Consider the following 20,184-nt stretch of genomic DNA (forward strand, 5'->3'; position numbering starts at 1 on the left):
TGTTGACCAGATAAGTTCTCAAACAAGAAAATGATCTCCTCTTCTGGAATATTCATTATTGAAGAGAATTCTGTTCACCAAAAACAGGGTGAAGGACTTTTAGAAGAGCTTACTTGTAAAGGACTGGAAGACATTGAGAGTCCGTAAGGCCACGCTTTTAACTGCACCCAGAATATGCAGAGGGCCAAGTTCATCACCATCGGCAATGCATTCAGTGAGCTCCAAAGGCAGATGTTGGCTTGATTCTAAGCTCTGAGTTCCCTCTAGTCCTTACGAGCCACAAGGCCTGGGGTTGAGTCCTGGCTCGTTTACTTTGTGCCCGCTGGCCTTGGGCAGCTCACTGGATCTTCCATACCTCATTTTCTTCTTCTGTCCAAAAGGGATAACTATCACCCGAAACTCCTAGAGTTTCCATGAATATTCAATATGTTAACATTGCTCTTTAAATCACTCACTGTTTTCTTTTTCTTTCACTTTTATTTCAAATCTTAGATTATCCCTTTCCCAGAAGTAAGTGGGAGGAACTCAAAAGGGAGGGAGGTCCAGAGTCCCCCTGAGGAATATCAAGAATACTTGGATTTTGATGTTTGTGCCCTGAAAATATCCAAGTGTATTTAAGTTGAAATTGAAATTTACTAAAGATAGAAAATATCTTCCAGTAAATGCAGCCAGGCTATGTGTTCTATAAGAAATTTAAACGTTAAAGTTACTGCAAATGAAATGGAAAATATATTAAGGCCTTTGCTTTGTGATTATCCAAATCCTGATGTTAAATAAAGCAGAGGCATAATAACAGATGAATAATCATCTTTGTTACCATCATCAATTAGTCTTAGAATTACATACTTAGCAGGACATTGTTTTAAAAGTTTCGAAGTGCTTTAGTTGATCTTATGTGAAGAGCAGCATCCTTTATTGCAAACAGCCTGGGCTTAGGAGACAAGAGAGTTGGGCTTCAATGTGAAAAGGCCTGCAACAGAATTTTAAATGAGGCAATGTTAGAAGGACAATAGAATAGTGTGTGGTACACAGTAGGTGCTTTAAGTGGTAGCACCTTCCTCTTGAAGTCCAGAGGAATCTTGGAACCTTCGCATCTTTTCTTCTTCATACTACAGATAGGAAAAATGAAGCCCAGAGGGATGCGGGGATTGGCAGCGTCAGACTCCAGAGTAGGATCCGTCCATTTGACTCCTGTGGGAAGCACTTTCACTTACGTTACACCACCAGAGTGATGACCGCCCTGACCATGAATAATGAGATGGAAAGAAATGCATAGGTGTAAAAGGGAAAATATTTGGCTATCCTAATTAATTGATAATATGTTTTTGGTGGTTGCTAATTGAAGGCATGACAGTACTTTCTGGGAACAGGCCCTAAGTGGTCATGTACCCATAACTAGATGGCTGCGACAGGGTGAGATTGGGTGTTGGAAGTTTCTGGAAGTCAATGGGAAGAGCAAAGGCAGGAATTTTTCTTTCTTGAAAGAAAGGGAAATTTATTTCCCCCACTTTTTTTCATAATGAACAAAAGCTGTATAGACTTCTGAAATACTTTATTGCATTTTATGTTACATATAATCTGCAAACATATGTTTTTTCAGCACCAAAACTTTTTAAATACATATATGAATATGTGGACACTTGTAGAGAATTACAAGTATGTTTCTAGTCAAAAGTGTTTCGTACATAAAAGAGCTTTTAAAACATAGAAGTCTTGAGAAGTCAAGAACTGTTAGTAGAATGTTTCTTTCTATGTATGAACACTTACATGAATGTGTCCTGAAACCTGTTTAACTTAGAAGCCCATCATACTCCTTCCATTTTTACCGTTTCATTTCAGACACAACAAAAAGTCTGCATTTCTCCATTTGAAGGAATATTAGAGTTTCATGGCAATTTGAATTTTGGGCTGTCTTGTGTTTGCTTCCATCTAAAAGCTCACTCAAGATGTATACATATTTTGAAACCCTGCTGATCAGAATTCTGCTAATCCACAGCAATTTTATTCACTGCTGGAGATGAGCTAACCAGGTTGATTAATAATTACACTGTTTTTGAATTTAGATGAAAGATATCAAAGTGACTCCATGATGTGGAATTTGATTAGTTTTGAATACTGCTTCAAGCAGAGTTTGCATATTGGCTGGGATAGGTGGGGGTTAGCCAACCATTTCTCCAAGAATGGTAGCAAGATGACTGTTTCATTCTCCCTTCTCATCTGGTATTTCATGCCTAAAGGTTAGGAACAAAAGGAAGATAATTTTATTTAAAATGTTTTTAGGTTTTTAAAGAATATCCTCTTGAGTAGTAAATTAATTCAAGATGAATATTATTAATATTAAATAGAAAATGTTTCCAGCGAAGAATTTAAGGAAGAAAAAAAGAAAAAAAGTATTTAAAACTTAACTTGAAATTGCCACCTAATTGATTCTCATTGAGACCTGTGCACACACATTCAAGCACACATGTTCATCCATTGAGGTTTATTGCTAATTCAGGACTTGATACCGCCCCCATTCTAAGTTTACCATCACCTTGGGGCTTTACTGTCACCAGTGAAAGGGATATTTTGAAAGACCTTTTCTTTATGCACTTCTGGTGACTTTTCCCAAACTTGTCTCTTTAGACAACTTATCTTACTAAGGGATATTAATTTTGAAATTTAAAAAACTCTGATAATCATTCTGATTAGCTAAATTGAGCACTTACTAAATGCATTGGAAGGCACTGTAAATAGTGGTTCTAGTTGTTAGAACAGATTTGCTGTATACAATTAAATTGGGAGACACCACATTTTTGCTTTTAGTGGCTGGACTTTAGAATAATGCTTAGCAAATTCATTACATGAGATTTTTTAAAAGTTCAAATGTATGAGATAATTATAACCATTTGCCTTTCTAAGAACTGCCATTCTTTAACACCCCTCACCCAAATAATATTGATTTTGGATTCTTACTTCAAAGAGGAAAACTAATAATTCACATTTGCATTTAAAATTGAAATACAGGTCTGGCGTGGTGGCTCACCCCTGTAATCCTGGCACTTTGGGAGGCTGAGGTGGGCAGATCATTTGAGGTCAGGAGTTCAAGACTAGCCTGGCCAATACGGCAAAACTCCATCTCTACTAAAAATACAAAAATTAGCCGGTGTGGTGACACACACTTGTGGTCCCACCTACTCAGGAGGCTGAGGCAGGAGAATCACTTGAACCAGAGAGGCAGAGGTTACAGTGAGCCGCGATCATGCCACTGCACTCCAGACTGGGCAATAGAGTGAGACTATGAATCAAAAAGTAAATAAATAAATAAATTAATTAAATTAAATTAAATTAAAATACATAATCTGATTATTCATAATGATAAAAATAACCCTATATTAATTTTTTAATGCTCCAGAAACAATGAAATTTGCAGCATGCCAAACATACAGTCATAATTTTGACCAATGCTAGCTTCTGAATTGCCGATCTTCATATGTAAAGCAAAACTGAGGCTGTGATTACCATATTGCATCTTTTTGGCCTTGTTAATCAACTACTATCAAATAAGTTTCAACACCTTATATTTATGAATTGGGTTGTCTTTTATTTTATTTTGTAAAGGTTTGAAAACAGAGGACTAAATAAACATTAGATAGTAGTCCTATTACTGCACGCGTGTGGTCAGAATAAAAGGAGAAGATGACTACACACTGTTCACATTGGACCTGTGTTACTTTATAGACACCTCATCTACCTCATCCTCAAATACATTCTGTATATTAAACTATATCTGTGTGAATTCAAATTGCATTTTCCTTTGCTGCAGTGGATTTCTTCTGGTGTTTCTGGCAGTGAGGGACCATGGTCTATCTCCCTGGGCCTTCGTTGTGTGGCCACATATAATTCTGATTTAGTTGCGGGGAATGCTTGTCAGTGCCTTTAGTGGAGCACTTTTTGAACAGTGTGTGTTAATATCCACCCTACCAACATGGCCGGGACTCTCAAACAGTGAGATATTAATGAGGAAAATTCCAAAGCTTCTTTCAAAGCCTTTGTTACAGGCAAGAGCAAATCTTGTTCCAGATTATATTTGTGCACCAAGTTCTTTGTTGGATATGGGATGAGGAAGGATGTCCCCTTAAACCGTGTCTTTTCAGCATCATATTGAAAGTCCTAGCTAATGCAAAATGACAATAAAATAAAATGTAAATAGGTGGGAAAGGGAAAAGTCAACAGTCCTTGTATCTCTTGTAATTAATGAATATGTGTTAATTTATGGAAATGAAATGAATACTCTGCCATTTAACAGAATTACTTTTCTTTTCCCAACCAGCCAGAATTTATACATATTTGCTGGAGAAATCCAGACTTGTTTCACAACCTCTTGGCCAGAGCAATTTTCTCATTTTCTCCTTGTTGATGGATGGGTTATCTGCTGAAGAAAAACATGGACTTCATCTTAATAATTTATGTGCACACCGGTGAGTGACTAAGTATTTTGTATCTAAAAGCTATGCCTTCAAATTGTGATTGTAATTTGGTAGTCTTAAATTATCTTCTTACTTTTCAGAGACAAAACGGTGAATAAAAGATAACTGTTGGATACTGTTAGGTTGAAACTATCCACATAACAAGGTTCCAACTGTTTATTGAATGTTTGGGTGAAGTTGTATGTGTGTGAACAGACTTATATTTATATTTTACTAGTTTTCAGATCAGAAAAAAACGTATGCATATGTAAACTCCTGTACTCCTTTTAAGTATTTTGGCTATAACATTAGTTCTGCATTCCTAATTCATGGCCCTGTTTTGAGATAATGGGCAATATTATTTGTGGAAGTATGATTATTCATTGGTGGATGAAGGTTTATCATGGCTTAAGATGCACACACACATAACCTGAGGGGCTGATTTCCTTTAATGGAGGCAGAAAGCACTTGTGTTAAAATTAGGATGCCTTGGTCGTACGAGAACGATGGGAGTGATGGGCCATATCGACAGTGAGTGAAAAATGTTTTCTCAATGTTTGCACTTCTGCTAACTGGCTGGTTTAGTGCGTCTCCGCCACAGGGATTGGTCCAGATTTGCATTAGGATGAGAACAAGAAACAATTTGGGGAATGAACCCTGTTCAGAAGAGAAGTTGGTGGGAGAAGAGCGCAAGAGAGAATTGGATTCTGATCCAAACTCAATTCAGTCGCAGGGGATGTGGGAACTAGACTCTGAAGGACATGTGGATTGACTTCAGATACCTGCTGATACCTGATTTATGGCTTATTGGGTGTTTATTATTAGATCTAGAGGAATGGTGTGAGTTTGCACAATTTTAGGAGAACTTTTGTGAGAAAAATAAAGGATGCTCTAGGAGAAAACATACACATAAACACACCCCCCCTACACACAGAAGGGTTGCTTCACTTACCTGCATGTAGTCAAGACAGTGGTTAAGGCCAAGTGATTATTGAGAGAACAAATGGCAGGGGGCTTCCCCAACAATCCCCCCTCTTGAGTACACACGTAGGCTGCTTTAAGCCTGCAAAAAAACATATCTCTCTAGTTCTCTCTGCTCTGCTGTGCTGTATCTCCATCTGAAACCGTTATATTCTGGTTGGGGAGACATTAATAAACAGGTTGGTAATAGTCGAGGTGATATGATGAAAAATAAATCAAGGTTGGGGAACAGAAGAGCGGGTGGGTGTCCTGCTTTTAGATAGGTTAATCAAGAGCCTCCTACCAGGTGATACCTGTGGTAGAGACACCAGAGAAGGCCATTCACAGATCTGAAGTGTTGTCCAAGGGAGATGGAAGTGGACAAGGGGCCTGAGGAAACATACTCAATGTTTGAGGGACAACATGAAGGCCAGGGGCTGAGATTAGAGTTGTATGGGAAAGAGGGAGGATAATAGAGACAACATGAAAGGAATAGCCATGGTCAGAAATTTAGATTTCCTTCAGAGTTGTCTGGAAGTGATTGGGGGTTTTGAGTATGCAAGGGAATTGGTTTTCACTTTGAAGGTGACTTGCATCTGTGGAGATGTCCCTGTGGTATTCCCAGCTGGAAGCAGAGAGCTAAATTCCTGCTATGGTAGTGGGGAGGTGGTGATGGCACTGATGGTAGTGGTGGTGCAGGCGATGAGGAATGGGGAAACATGGGTGACGCTCTGAAGGTAGGAGGGTCGGGATTGATGGATGCACTGAGCGAGGGATGTAAGGTAAAGAGATCAAGAATGATTCCTGTGACTGTGGCCTGAGCAACACATGGTGTCATTGTGCCGTTTACATCGTGACAAGGCTAGGAGGGAACCAGGGTGCTGGGGAGGAGAAGAGTGGCCAGAGAACCAGTCCTGCTGTTTTGAGACAGCAAGGTGGAGATGCAGGAGTGTCAGGAGGGCGCTGGAGAGAGGAGGGACTTCACAGCGTAATGGAGCCGGTGTGAGACTGAACACGTAGAACTGCTTGGAGAAATTATAAGACAACCTCTGTCCCGCCACTGCTGTGAGGGCTGAGTGATGGTGCAGGTGCGCTCAGGGGAAGAGGCTGAATTGGCCTAATTTACTGTCACATTACTAACTACTATCATTAAATTTCAGTGAAGACATCCAAGGCTATGGATATGGTTTGTCATGTTGTGTAGGTGGAAAGTAGTTAAGAAGTGTAAAAGGCCTTATCAAAATTGTGTTTTATTTACAAAGAAAGACTATTTTAGGGTTTTCTGTTCCCAAAATGCAACAGAAATTTAGAAGAAAGTGCTAATATTAAAGTATGGTAACCCAGGCAAAAGTGATAGAAATATAAAAATTCCTGGCTTCCAGGACATTGGAAATATTTTAAATCAAATCCCTTCATATTGTGAAGGAGGAAATCAAAGCCAGAGACATGAAGAAGCTGTACTCAAGTGAATCCCTTTTATGCAACAGCAGTATGGACAAAACCCATCCCCTGAGATTAACTTTGTGTTTTTCTACCTTGAACATCGCTAATGGAACATACTGACCCTGGGGGGAAGCAACTGACTGGATTCTAGCGATTGCAGGTTGAGAGATAGCCTGTGAAGAAGAGAAGAGTTTTGGGTTTCTCTGTTCCCAATCCTTCTAATGAGCAAAAACTCAAAGCTTCAAGCAGATACGTAGCTTAGAGTGCATCTGTGTGTGTGCATGTGTGTGCACGTGGGTATGTGCTTGGCACTGCAGATGTATGGCCACTGATGAAGAAAAAGCAATAATCTAATCTATAATTTAAATAAACAATTTAACTTCTTGATCTGTGGTTTGGATGAGTCATTTGAAGTGTGTGAGTGTGTGGGAGAAAACAAGTATTTCTGTGTTGAGCTTCAATTCTGACATTCATTTCTCTTTGCAAAAAAGAGGTTGGAGTCGCTTAGGCTATTTAGAAAGTCAAACAGTCAGGGGTGACTTTATGAGGAGTTCCAACAGGAAAGAACTTAGGAAGATCATGAATAATTCAATTCTCTTGAACAAAGCAGTTATTTTATTAAAATGTATCATAAATATCTAATGGGTGAAAAACAACATTTTCCATGAAAATATTCACCACCCACCACCCTCCAGATCCATGAAGACATCAGTTGGAGCATTTGTACAATGACAATTTCATAGGAAAACTTTAACGGTAAAGCAAGCTGTTTTTCAAGTTATAATATAGTATGTATCGCAGTATTTTTGTGGTTTATATTATGCAGGTCTTCTCACATTTAAAATGTTGATAAATCTTCTCACTTTTACAATGTTGGTTAGGTTTGAGGAGTTCATATTTGTTTTATGTTTAAATTTAGGTTGGTATCGAATCTTTGTTTAGTAATTATGAGTATTAAGTTCCTGATTTTTGGAAACCGTTTGGCTTGCTCAAAATTAGAAATAGAAACCTGAATTTGCGAGCTTTCTAACCTTTCACAAACTGATAATCCTTCTGAATCCCTTCCTTAAAATTGGTACTCATAGGTAAATGATATTACTATTCATAAAATGCTTGATACCATATGTTAAAGCAAAGGAAATATGGCCGGAGGAGGACTCCATGCTCCTATATTTGAGTCCTTGGGGATGAACTATAACCTAGCTTAATAGGCAGCCAAGATTGAAAACCCAACTTAGGCGTATGTGCCTGTAGCAATAGCTGAGTCTTGGCCAATCCCAGAGGCCACACTTCAACCACTGATAGACTGCTGAGTGTTCAGTTGTTCAAAAAAAGCGAACACCAACCTGTAACCAATCCAGCTGTTTCTATACCTCCCTGCCGATTTCTTTACGGCACTTCCCTTGTTTTGTCTATAAATTTGTTCTGACCACGAGGTGTCCCTGGAGTCTCTCTGAATCTGCTGTGATTCTGAGGGCTGCCTGATTCTACATATATGTAGTATATCTACTATTATTAAGTAGATAATTATATCTACTATTGTTAATAGTATATCTACTGTTGTTAATATATGTATTATATACACTATATTATATGTAGTATATCTACTATTATTAAGAATGGCATTATTATTGTCACATCTACTTGTCTGATTTTTTCAAAATAATATTGCTATTCCTATTATGTAGAATACACCAGCTTACATGTGATCACATGAACACAGCATCTCTTTGCTGACTCACTCATTCCACAGTGCAGCTTTTAGTGGAATTTGGATGAAGTACACTAAGTCCTAAAGCAAACACGACAGAAATTACAAGCTGCCTTCTTTCAGATTCATTCTCTCTCTTCTTTGTTTAGAACAACTCACTAGATACATGAATCAAAATAAAATATACATGCATATGTAACTGTGAGCTAAAGGCATGCTCAATACTTATCATCTTATGTGATTAGACCTCCAGAGAGAAGAAAACATTGCTGTAATTTCTTTTTTTTTTGAGGTGGAGTCTTGCTCTGTCGCCCAGGCTGGAGTGCAGTGGTGCTATCTCGACTCACTGCAACCTCCGCCTCCCCGGCTCAAGCGATTCTCCTGTCTCAGCCTACTGAATAGCTTGGATTACAGGTACATGCCACAACATCTGGCTAATTTTTGTATTTTTAGTAGAGATGGGGTTTCACCATGTTGGCCAGGCTGGTCTCGAACTCCTACCTCAAGTGATCCACCCGCCTCAGCCTCCCAAAGGGCTGGGATCACAGGCATGAACCACTGTGCCCGTCCTGTAATTAGCTTTTATCATTAAAGCTACAAAAGTGCTCTTTAGCTTTGACTCTGTTTTTAGAACTAAAAATGTTGAAAGTATCACATGAAAATTTATGGAGGTTTATTTCAGCATTAAAATGAATGTAAAACTACTTTCTTGTTTGTAACATAGGAATGATATCTAGAAACAGCAGATAGGACGTGTGCCTAACTTTAGAATATAAGTGATACAGATATAGACATCACCTCCTAAGGCTTAGCTGCATGAAAACAGTATTTATAACACTTTGCATAAGCATCTTCCTCCACAGATTATTAAAACAACAAGAAAAACAGTCTGTAGGTTTCTATATTTTGAGCTGTGGCAGTAAGACTGCGTGGATCTGGAATTCCACAAGATGGCGAGCTCTCCATAAAGTCAGACGAGAAAAACAAAACAAAAACCCAAACCAATAAATTAAAATAAAAATAGAAAAATGAAGAAACACAAACACAAATGCTTGTCACCAAAAGTTTCTTTTTCGCTTATGGTTCTTCCTATATTGACTGCTTCCCCCTAACCCCCTCACCTCCAGCTGTTTGTTTTACAAGGACTATTTCAATTTTTCTTGCCCTTTGCATATCATACAAACATTACATTTGGGGAACGAATGTAATTTCTGTTTTGGGGAATTGAGATTTAATGAAAGCCAGAAATAGTCATTCATTGTTTATCTTCAGCATACTTTCAACAGCTTAGATGGGTTTAGTCCCAGAAAAGCTAGGTTCCTAAATCCAAAAAGTTATTCCAAATCTCCTTTTGTATTGATGAATGGTGGAAATGATTGTGGTGCTGCAGGATAACATTTGTCAGTAAAGGTCAGATTTTGAATGCTAAGTTGAAAGCAAGCAGTGTTTGATTCAGAGCGTGTGACCTGTTTCTAACCCGTGTGGCCATGAAAGGAAAAGCTGAGTCACTGTGAGCTTGAACTTGTGATCCTGCTGGGAGCTGTACCTGTCACGGGGAAGTCACGACAAGCAGCTCCCGTGAAGGTTTGGTTTCTGCTAAGGGCTTATTATGAACGGTGAACCTAATCTGAGAGTGTCACATAATGTTTAAAAAGAGGTAAGGGAAAACCTAAGTACTATGTGGAGGTGAGTCTTCATAATTTTGTGATATAATAAGCTATTTACTTAGTAAGTAGCTTGAAGGTGCTCCCAAGACAAAAGTTCAAGATGGGAGGCGCTTTCATCAGATTCTCGCAGACTCCATTATTAATAACCTAAGTGACAGTCACAGTCACAGTCATGATCAGCGCAGTTCATGGGGTACTTCCCACGTGCCAGGCGTTCTCTGAAGTGTTTGTCTCTGTTCACTCACTGAATCTTCATCCACAGCTAAGCAGAGGGTGCAAGGCTGTGTCTGTATTGTATAGTGAGATGTCACCCAGCAGTCAAGATCTGAATCCAGGCCCTGCTGATTTTATCACTAAATCGTATCCACAACAATGCTGCCCACAAGATGGCAATCACTGTGTTTATCTCGTTGTGTCACTGAGACTATAAAAACAAACTACGCTAGGTCTTTATTTTAACCTAGAAGATCATAAACGTTTTAGAACTAACAGAACTTTTGTTACCCTGGGTGGACAGTGTAGCCATTATATGAGTGGTTAGACTACCTATGTAAGTTAGCAAGGACATTTCACTATGAAATGAGAATAAGAGGAGTTGGGTCAGTGGCTTCTATCCTACCTTCTGTTCTTTATGTTATATAAAATGAATCAGAAGCCAGATATATCACTTGTTCAAGGATATTTAGCTGGAATATTTGGTAAATGACAGGGGTAGATTTCAAACTAAGGTATGCTTGGTTTCAAGTTTCTGTTCATTAGAACTTTTGGATTGGTAGTGTTAGATTTCCAGCTCTAACACATTTAAAGAAAAAAGAAGAAGAAAAAGGCGGAGTGTTGAAATGATGGCATAGCTGAAGAGAGCAGAGGTTATGTTTACCACAAGGATGCAAGATGCTGGAACTCAAATGTGGCTTCTCTCTCTCTGCCACACTCATGCACATGGCACACGCACACATGCGTGCACAGACACAAACATCAGTTTTACTTTGTATGTGTTTTCTAACACAGAAGAGAATGTGACTACGTGCTGCCCCAGGCTCCCCTAACTTAGGAGCAACTTGTCTCTCTGTCAAGAGACCATCTTGGTGGCTCAGCCCAGGTCTTAGGCCCATCCTGGGCTCCTAAGTTAAGGACAGAAGGAAGAAGTACATTTGGCTCCTGCGTAGGGATGGGAGCTATTTAACAGAAGGAAGGGGAAGGGAGAGCTGAGCATTAATCAACGAGGAGCAACATGAGGCCCTGTGTTTTCCCCTGCATGGTGCTCCAGCTACCTGAAAGACGCCCAACCCAGCAGGTGAAGGTCAGAGTGCAATTGTCAGTAAGTCTGGGTACCAGTCATTCAGCACTCTGCACTGGTAACTCTGGCCAAACTTATCACCTTGATTTCCAGCTACTCATATAGGACCATCTATTGCATGAAGGTCTATTGCATGAAGCCTATAGATGAATATTGCAATGCATTTCCACATGACTTTTATTTGTATAGATTTTTTCAAAAAATATTGTATGAAGTTAAGACAGCAGTGTGATTGGCCTAATCCACAATGTCATTAAATAGCTAGCATAAGAGAATTTTGGCCAGAGGCCCTATGTTTGTTATCTGAATATACCTCAAAAATTCAGACTTCTACATTACGTTTAAATGGTTAAATGTATTATATGATGACACATTGTTTTGGCTGCTGTTGTTGGTTTTGTTGTCACCCTTGTGATACTTCTGAAGCTAATAACAGCTGTCATTGAGCACTTCTCATAGATTTCCTTTTTGTCTGCTCATGATAACTGTGGAAGATTGTAATTGATTTCCCCATGTTGCAGATGAAGTGACTGAGAGCTATGGTTGCTTGGTTAACTAACCAGCATGGGGCAGAGTTGATGTTTGAACTTCAGTCTGTTCTATTCTCAATTATTTGTATGAATAGTTTTCAAATGATTCCATATAGTAAAAGAATTTGCATCACAGATAAATTTAACTGCCTCTACTGCAGCAAGAGAACTATTTGCTAAAATCAGCATCTTAACCCTTCTCCTTTCTTTTTCATATTTTTGACGATAGTAGCATCATTATGATTTTTATTATGAAAATAGACCATCATTAAGCCAATTATAAATATATCAAATATACTTTCATTACGAGGGTGTGTTCACATAATAAACACATAAATAAACATGTACACACAACTGCACATGCGTATAAAATTCAGCAAGAAACTACCTTCACTAAAATTTTGAGTGTCAGGCACCATACTCAGTAATTAATTCTCACTTAATTCTTCTAATAACTCTATGAGACTGTTACTAATATTGTCCCTGTTTGATGAATAAGGACACTGAGTCCTACAGGTTAAGTAGCAGCCTGCTCAAGGTCAGGCAAGGCAGAGGTCGGAGATGGTGCCCAGTGGCCCATCTCCCAGCGGAGAGGGAGGGCCTGTCTCCAGCAGTCCTGGCCACTGGCTGCTAATGCTGTTTGTCCTTGAGGAGGTGACGGCCAGCCGTGTTGTTTAGAAACTTATACTTGGCTGGGTGCTGTGGCTCACGCCTGTAATCGCAGCACTTTGGGAGGCCGAGGCGGGCAGATCACCAGAGGTCCGGAGTTCGAGACCAACCTGGCCAACATGATGAAACCCCATCTCTACTAAAAATACAAAATTTGTCGGACGTGGAGGCAGGTGCCTGTAGTCCCAGCTACTTGGGAGGCTGAGGCAAGAGAATTGCGGGAACCTGGGAGGTGGGGGTTGCAGTGAGCCAAGATCATATCACTGCACTCCAGCCTGGGCGACAAGAGTGAGACTCGGTCTTGGAAAAAAAAAATTACACTCAAACTTATACTCTCTGTTTTGACATGAAAACCTAAGACCAATGTCCACATAGTCACGATTTGGGGAAGACAGCCGGAAATCGAATTTTTCTCCGGATACTCAGACTCTTTTCAAAGTTTTGCTTCTGGCGCTTGTACTTCCTATTTGATCGAGGCTATTTTCCCAGTCATGTGTGTAAAAAGAGGTGCCGTGAGCATTGTGGCTATCATGTCTTTTTCTCTCGAGGCAGGGCAGGTGCTGGCATGTTGCCATGCAGTCCCATGGCCCTGGCTTGGCCCTTCCTACCCCACCTTTCCTCGCTGCACAGCATCTTACCTTTGTGCCTCTTCAATCTCACCCTTTAATCTCAGGTCAGAGTCACATATTTCAAATTCCTATTTAACTATAAAACCTCCTAACTCAAAAATCTTTAATAAATATTGCTTTTCTGTCACATCCAATAAAGTCTCGCCAATGATGCCAGGCGACAGAGATGGCTGGGCCATAGGGAATTTGGCATAAGCGATTGTAGTTGACTGGTTCTTTGACATCTTTTCCATTCCTTGTCTCAGCACTTCCTTTAGGGATGGAGTTGGTTATCAGTGAGGTGACACCAGTTCTTTGCTGAGTAAAGATGTTTGCTTGATGCTAGATGTGCAAGCAGTGTATTTACTTTCAGGGTATAAAAGAGAAAGTCCCTCTTCTGTCGGGAGAGAGTCAAACACTCCAGCCTCACTTCTGCAGTCAGGCAATTAAATGTCAGAAGATGTTCTCAGGGTTGTTATGAGCAAATAAAATGATGAATTTAAAGCATGTTGGTCTATGTCCTTGATTGCTTACTTATAATTTCAAATTCCCAAAACTTCTGAAAACCAGACATTTGCGTATGACTCATGTGCTCATAAAAACATGACCCAACCTGAACTTATTTTGCAGCAAAATCTAAACTTGATTGATGTAACTGTATTTATAATTCTTACATATTTCTCTGACTGTGAGTATTCATATGGGGTTCCCCCCAAATTAAAATATTTGACTGGGGACACTGCTTCAAACCTACCAGGGATATAAACACTACATTCACTTTTTAAAATCTGGATTTCAGAACATGTTTGTCTTCAGAAGTTTAGGATAAGGGGCTGTAAGCTGTGTAATCTAGCTTGTTGAGGACTGAAAACTTGGAAGTCATTATGTTTCTCACCAAGTTAAGGACTTACCTTACCTTGAAGGACCACAGGCAAACGTTTGCTTAAAATGATCAATAAACCTGCTTCTGTGTCTGGACAAGGAGGCTCTGAATTTGCTTCCAAAATAGACCTCTGCCTCTAGCTCCACTCCTTTTTTTCTCAGTCTTTCTCTTTCTTTCCTTCCTCCCCTCCCCTCCCCTTCCCTCCCTCCGTCCTTTCCTTCCTTGCTTCCCTTCCTCCTTCCCTCCCTCCCTCCCTCCCTTCTTTTCCTTCCTTCCTTCCTTCCTTTCTCTCTCTCCCTCTCCTTCCTTCCTTCCTTCTCTCTCTCTTTTTCTTTTTATTTCTTTCTCTTTCTTTTTCCCTCCCTCCCTCCCTCCCTCCCTCCCTCCCTCCCTCCCTCCCTCCCTCCCTCCCTCCCTCCCTCCCTCCCTCCCTTCCTTCCTTCCTTCCTTCCTTCCTTCCTTCCTTCCTTCCTTCCTTCCTTCCTTCCTTCCTTCCTTTTCTTTCTTTCCCTGTCATCTCTTTCTGTCTCTCTCTCTCTTTTTTTTTTTTAAGACAGAGTTTCACTATTGTCACCCAGACTGGAGTGCAATGGTGCGATCTCAGCTCACTGCAACCTCTGCCTCCTAGGTCCAAGCGATTCTCCAGCCTCAGCCTTCCGAGTAGCCGGGCTAATTTTTGTGTTTTTGGTAGAGACTGGGTTTCACCATGTTGGTCAGGCTGGTCTCAAACTCCTTACCTCCAGTGATCTGCCCACCTTGGCCTCTCAAAGTGCTGGGATTACGGGCATAAGCCCCTGCGCCCAGCCATCTGTCTCTGTCTCTTTAACATTGTTTATTCCTTATAAATAAAAGAAATTTATTTTTTGTATCTTAAATAATGAACCATTTGGAGATGTGAAAGAGCATCAGATTTTAGAGGACACTTGCTTGACTTTGCCAATGGTTGTGATGTCACTGGTCACTGGAGGTGTGGCCCTCATAGACCAATGAAGGTTGCAGGGCGTGGCTCAAATGTCTGCTTGGAGACTCCACTGCCATTTGAGAGGGACACCTGCACAGTTCCACATGTGTGTGTGAACCTGTCTCCTTCTTTCCAAAACCCGCCCATGTGACTGTAGCAAACAGCATCACACACTGGACCAAGCCTGTCTGCCTCACCAGTGTATTCACTGTTCAGCTGATGTAGTCAGTGTTTCTTTTTCTTTCAACCTCCCTGCCAGTCTCTTCCTACCTGGTAGGACATCCCGCCACTTGTACCAGGCAACCCCAAGCTGCCTTGTCCATCGGGCCTGCCCCTGGGTCTGGAGTGACCACCTCTTTCTGACAGACCTGCTGGGTGAGTTGGCCTGAGCTCCTAGGAACCTGGGTGGATCATGGTCCACATCCCAGTCCAAATTTACTCCAGCCTGTCCTTGTCCCTTGCTGACACAGTGACTATTGGTGACCATTCGTATACACGACACATAACATGCTCTCTTATCAGTGCGTTCCATATGCACTCCCCATCTTTGAGGTTTCCTTTGTAGCATGCAGGCCATATAGGATACATGTGGCACAGTTGAAGATAAAATGCTTTCCTTTGTCCTACTGATATAGGACATTGCAAAAATCAATTGATATACATTAATAGCTGTTAGCAAAATCATAGCTCTTAGGTGTGTAGGCCTATAAAACCGCATCTTCCATGACTGCTGCCATTTAGAGAGATGATATCCTCAATATAGGGTGACTGACTGTCTTTTGCAATTTATGAGTATTCATTGATACTATGCTTGAACTGCTAAAAGCAGCAGACTTATTAGTTGAAGGCACGGAGTTTACTTAATTCAGGATCTACATCTCCCTGGCTGGGGATTTGGGAAAATCATGCAACCTCTTTGTGCTTCCCTTTCCTCATCTGTAGGCCAGAGGTAGCCTCAGAGTATGGTTGTGAGTGACGGAAGGAGTGCAGGGGAAGGGTTGACTAGTATCGTCACTATTAGTGTAGAAGGCTCCTTCCCATTGGAGTCATGTGAGAATAACTGGAATAATAATTGTTATGCAGAAGTTATGATTTGGAGTTAGGGGTTTAAAATAAGTGGGGTCTGGTCTTGCTCCTAGTGTACATCTCTGCCTCTGTGCAGCTCCGCCCAGAGCCGTGTCCACCCTCTCTTGTTGGACATCAACTGGCGTCTGGACTTGGATTCATCATGTAGCTGTGAGGAATTATGAATTTAAGTGATTTAAACCTAATGGTCTTTTGGTGAAAATCAACCCAGCGTTTTGAAGTGAGGGTGGCTGAGAATTGACAAAAGGAGAGGAAAGAGGAGGAAAGAGGACTGCAGAGCCCTCGGAGGCCTGTTGGGTGGGGCAGCCAGAGCCTGGTTGCACGCCAGCCCCGGCCTCAGCTTCTGTGTGTCCCTCATGGCACAGGAACAGAGAGGGCCATGCTGCTGAGAGAGATCTTTAAAAGCAGCAATCGAACACTTCTGTCAAACTTCCTCTTTCACATCTTCACTGGCACAAGAAAATTCCATTCTTGTGGCTTAAAATGCTTTGATTTTCTGTATCAGCTAGAGGAGAAAAAAAAGACGTCCTTTACATCTAAAATCCAGTGCTTATTTAATCAGAGATGGCGAAGTCAATAAGATTTGGAATGCACGATTTGCTACTAGTCATCTATCAAGCTCTTCAGGTGGATTCTATCAGGTTCAAACCAGACATACGTCGTATGAGTTATGGGTGGTTGTGGAGTTGATGACATATTGTGGATATTTAGGTAGAATCCTATAATAAAAACAAAATGTGTGTTTATGTGTGTGCACGGGAATCCAAAATCACCTTCTATGCCATAGTAGGAATTAGCACTTTGAATCTAATGCTTCAAGTCATGTAATTAAAATGACAGTAACCAGCATTTGTTCAGCACTGAGTTTAGGAAGGAGACTATACCAAAACCTTGACGTATGTTATCTCCCTGTGTCCATGGCCCAGTGTAGAAGCAGGTTCCTCCCCTTTTCACTCATGAAAAGGCAAACACAAAGAGAGGTTACATGAACCTCCTGGTCACATGCTAGGAGCGTGAGAGCCACGGTTTTGTCTGGTCTTCTCTTAAACACTTAACAGTTTGCCTTTCGGCCAGGCACAGTGGCTCACGCCTGTAATCCCAGCACTTTGGGAGGCCGAGGTGGGAGGATCACGAGGTCAGGAGATCGAGACCATCCTGGCTAACACGGTGAAACCCCATCTCTACTAAAAAAAAAATACAAAAAAATTAGCCAGGCATGGTGGCGGGTATCTGTAGTCCCAGCTACTGGGGAGGCTGAGGCAGGAGAATGGCATGAACCCAGGAGGTGGAGCTTGCAGTGAGCCGAGATCGCACCACCGCACTCCAGCCTGGGCAACAGAGTGAGACTCCATCTCAAAAAAAAAAAAAAAAAAAAAAAAAAAAAATTGCCTTTCAAACCCTGATTTGTAAAAACAGGTGAAAGATTTTGTAGCAGTATTTGCAATGATCCACAAAAGGACAGGATCACCTAGAGTAAGGGCCAGGAGGAAAGGAGGGAAGGAGAGGCCTGAGCCCCTGAAGACATGGGGGCTGTGTGTGTATCCATCTTGTGCCCTGGTCCAAGGCGTCACTCTCGCAAGATGCTGGATGACCTCAGAACATGGTTGGAAACAGATAGGAATGGGAAATTCGGACACAGGAGAGAAGGGAGCAGTTACAGCAACTTGTAATAAGCTGAAGGCAGTATAACTCAGTCACTGCTTTTGCTAGCAGTCACTGACACTAGGAGAGTTATTTCAGAGGAAGGGAACAGGTGAAGTCAGCACTGTTTGGAGCAGTGGAGGGCTCTGTCCAGGCAGACTGGTAAGGGCAGTGGGGTGTCCCACATGGTGGATGCTGCCTGGACAGTGAGGAAGGAGAAAGGAGAGGGAACCCCTGCTCAGGCTGGTGTGGCCGACCCGCTGGCCAGCACCTCGCCACTCACCTCTGTCTGGGGCCCTCGCCTTCCTGCTTTCACTGCCCCAGTGCGGCCGGGATGCTTCAGGTCAGGAGCCCTCAGCCTGCAGACCTCTCTTCGCCCTCTGCTTCTTAGTGTCTCCTTTTTCTTGTAGATTGAGGATTCTCAGAATTCAGGCTGAGCACTCTTGGCTTTTCTGTCTTTGGCTTGTCTGTGTGATTCTGCCACACCATGACTTCATAGTAAACCTTATCAACAAGCATGCATAGATTTTGTATTTTACATGAATTATTCTGAGAGCAGCATTTTTTCCCAGCCAGCATTTACATGCTTTGATTTTGGAACTGATGTATTGGCATTGTTATATAGGCCGTTACATTTCATGTTGTTCACTTTTTCCATTTTGACATTGGTATCTTTTTACTATTGAACTCTTTGGGCCATGAATCTTCCTCACAAAATCTTAGAGACAGAAAAGGGTTTCTGCCATCTTCCACCATCAGTTTAGGGCCATAAAGTCTAAAGATACATTAAAATATGCCCAGTAATCTCTATGTTTGTATACATTAAACATTCATTTGGGTAGGATACTTGGCCCCATCAATTTGCCTGGCTGGACACAACAGAATATGTGCAAAGTGTCATGAGATATTGTAGCCATGGAAATAGTGATGTGATGTAGCCGTGTGGATGTCATTGTGTGACACTATTCTTCCTGTGACTCCAATCTAAACGAAGCTTCCAAAACAGCTCAGCGCTGAGCTCCTGCTTTTCTGAGTCATGGGAAAGTCGTTAACTGTGCTTCCCACCTCCCGAATTGGCAGAGTATCTTCCCCTTTGCAAGTGCAACCTGCTGAGCAATCATCCTTAATAAAGTGCCCCAGAGAGCCACCCTCACCCCCTGTTGTTGGAATGGTCGATGATGCTTGAACTTCAATAGGAAGAAATTCTCATTATTCAAGTCAGGTAATTGAATACATGATTCCTGAGTACGAATGGAATCGTTTAGATTCAGATTCAGTAGAACTATATTCCCAGACGTTCCCCACTTACTGATTTATAAGTGCTGCATTTTTTTTTCCATTATTTAGTCTCTGTATAGCTAGCTAGGGCACTTCCTTGTTATACAAAGGAAGACAGTGGGAGTTGCCTCTGCACACCCACGGGGGTCTTCCCAGCAACACAGCATGGCATGGCGACTCACTCCTGATGTCTCATCTTCTGCTATCAGTGCAGGCTAGAGGGTTTTGTTCATCTTACATCTGGTGGCCACACCCTGACATATTCAGTTTAACCTTTTCACGGTAATTCATGGCAGCAAATACGTGATTTCCGAATTTTGTTGCTCTGAATGTGTCATCTCTTCTTAAATATATTTTGGTGTCTAAAACAAACTGATTTTCAACATAGGAACGGGTTGTACTTGTCTTTCTGGGAATAGAAGGTGGGAGTTCATGGGCCCATGTGTTTTCCTGCAACTGTGTTGTTCAGAATTAAGTACACACGGTCATTTTTTGGATTTAGCTGAGCATCATCCAGAGGCACCCAGAGCCGAGGGAAGTTGAAGGTGGGGTGACTTGGGTGTCCTTGATTCTGAAAGGATGGCACTCTCTCGCTAGTCCCGGTGTCTCTCTGTGGGCATCCTTTAAGATGTTTAACTTATCTTTTAAAACAATGAAGTCATTGTGGTGTGTTTGCTTTCAGGAGTGACAATGGGGCCATTGGGGAGAGTATCACAGAGATGAACTAGAGTTGAACTGAGCTCCGCCACGCCTGTGCCTGTGCTACTGAGCACATTGCAGTCTCTCTCTGAACCTCCCCTTTTACTTCCTCATTGGTAGAGATAGTATGCATGGTCTTAAATTATTGATGATGGGGCCAGAGAGAAGTACATATCATACGATTTATAAATGCAAGTAATTAAATAGTGGTATAATTTTTTTACCGTGAATCTTTAATAGCTTCGGGTTGAACATTTTGACTTTCCACCTAAGGAACCTGGTTCCCCCACCAAGTCTTCCCTG

At 41.4% G+C, this 20,184-nt stretch overlaps 1 protein-coding gene across 2 annotated transcripts in view; it reads left to right on the forward strand.

Moving 5' to 3' along the window:
- MYO16 (myosin XVI) overlaps window positions 1-20,184 on the forward strand; it is a 615,551-nt gene that overhangs the window by 313,059 nt on the left and 282,308 nt on the right. For both annotated transcript variants that reach the window (XM_050766698.1, XM_050766697.1), the window contains one exon: window positions 4,313-4,460. In XM_050766698.1, coding sequence (XP_050622655.1) covers window positions 4,313-4,460 — 148 coding nt within the window. The remainder of the gene's footprint in view (window positions 1-4,312; window positions 4,461-20,184) is intronic.

This window comes from Macaca thibetana, chromosome 17 (genome assembly GCF_024542745.1).
Source record: "Macaca thibetana thibetana isolate TM-01 chromosome 17, ASM2454274v1, whole genome shotgun sequence".
Classification (NCBI taxonomy): Eukaryota; Metazoa; Chordata; class Mammalia; order Primates; family Cercopithecidae; genus Macaca; species Macaca thibetana.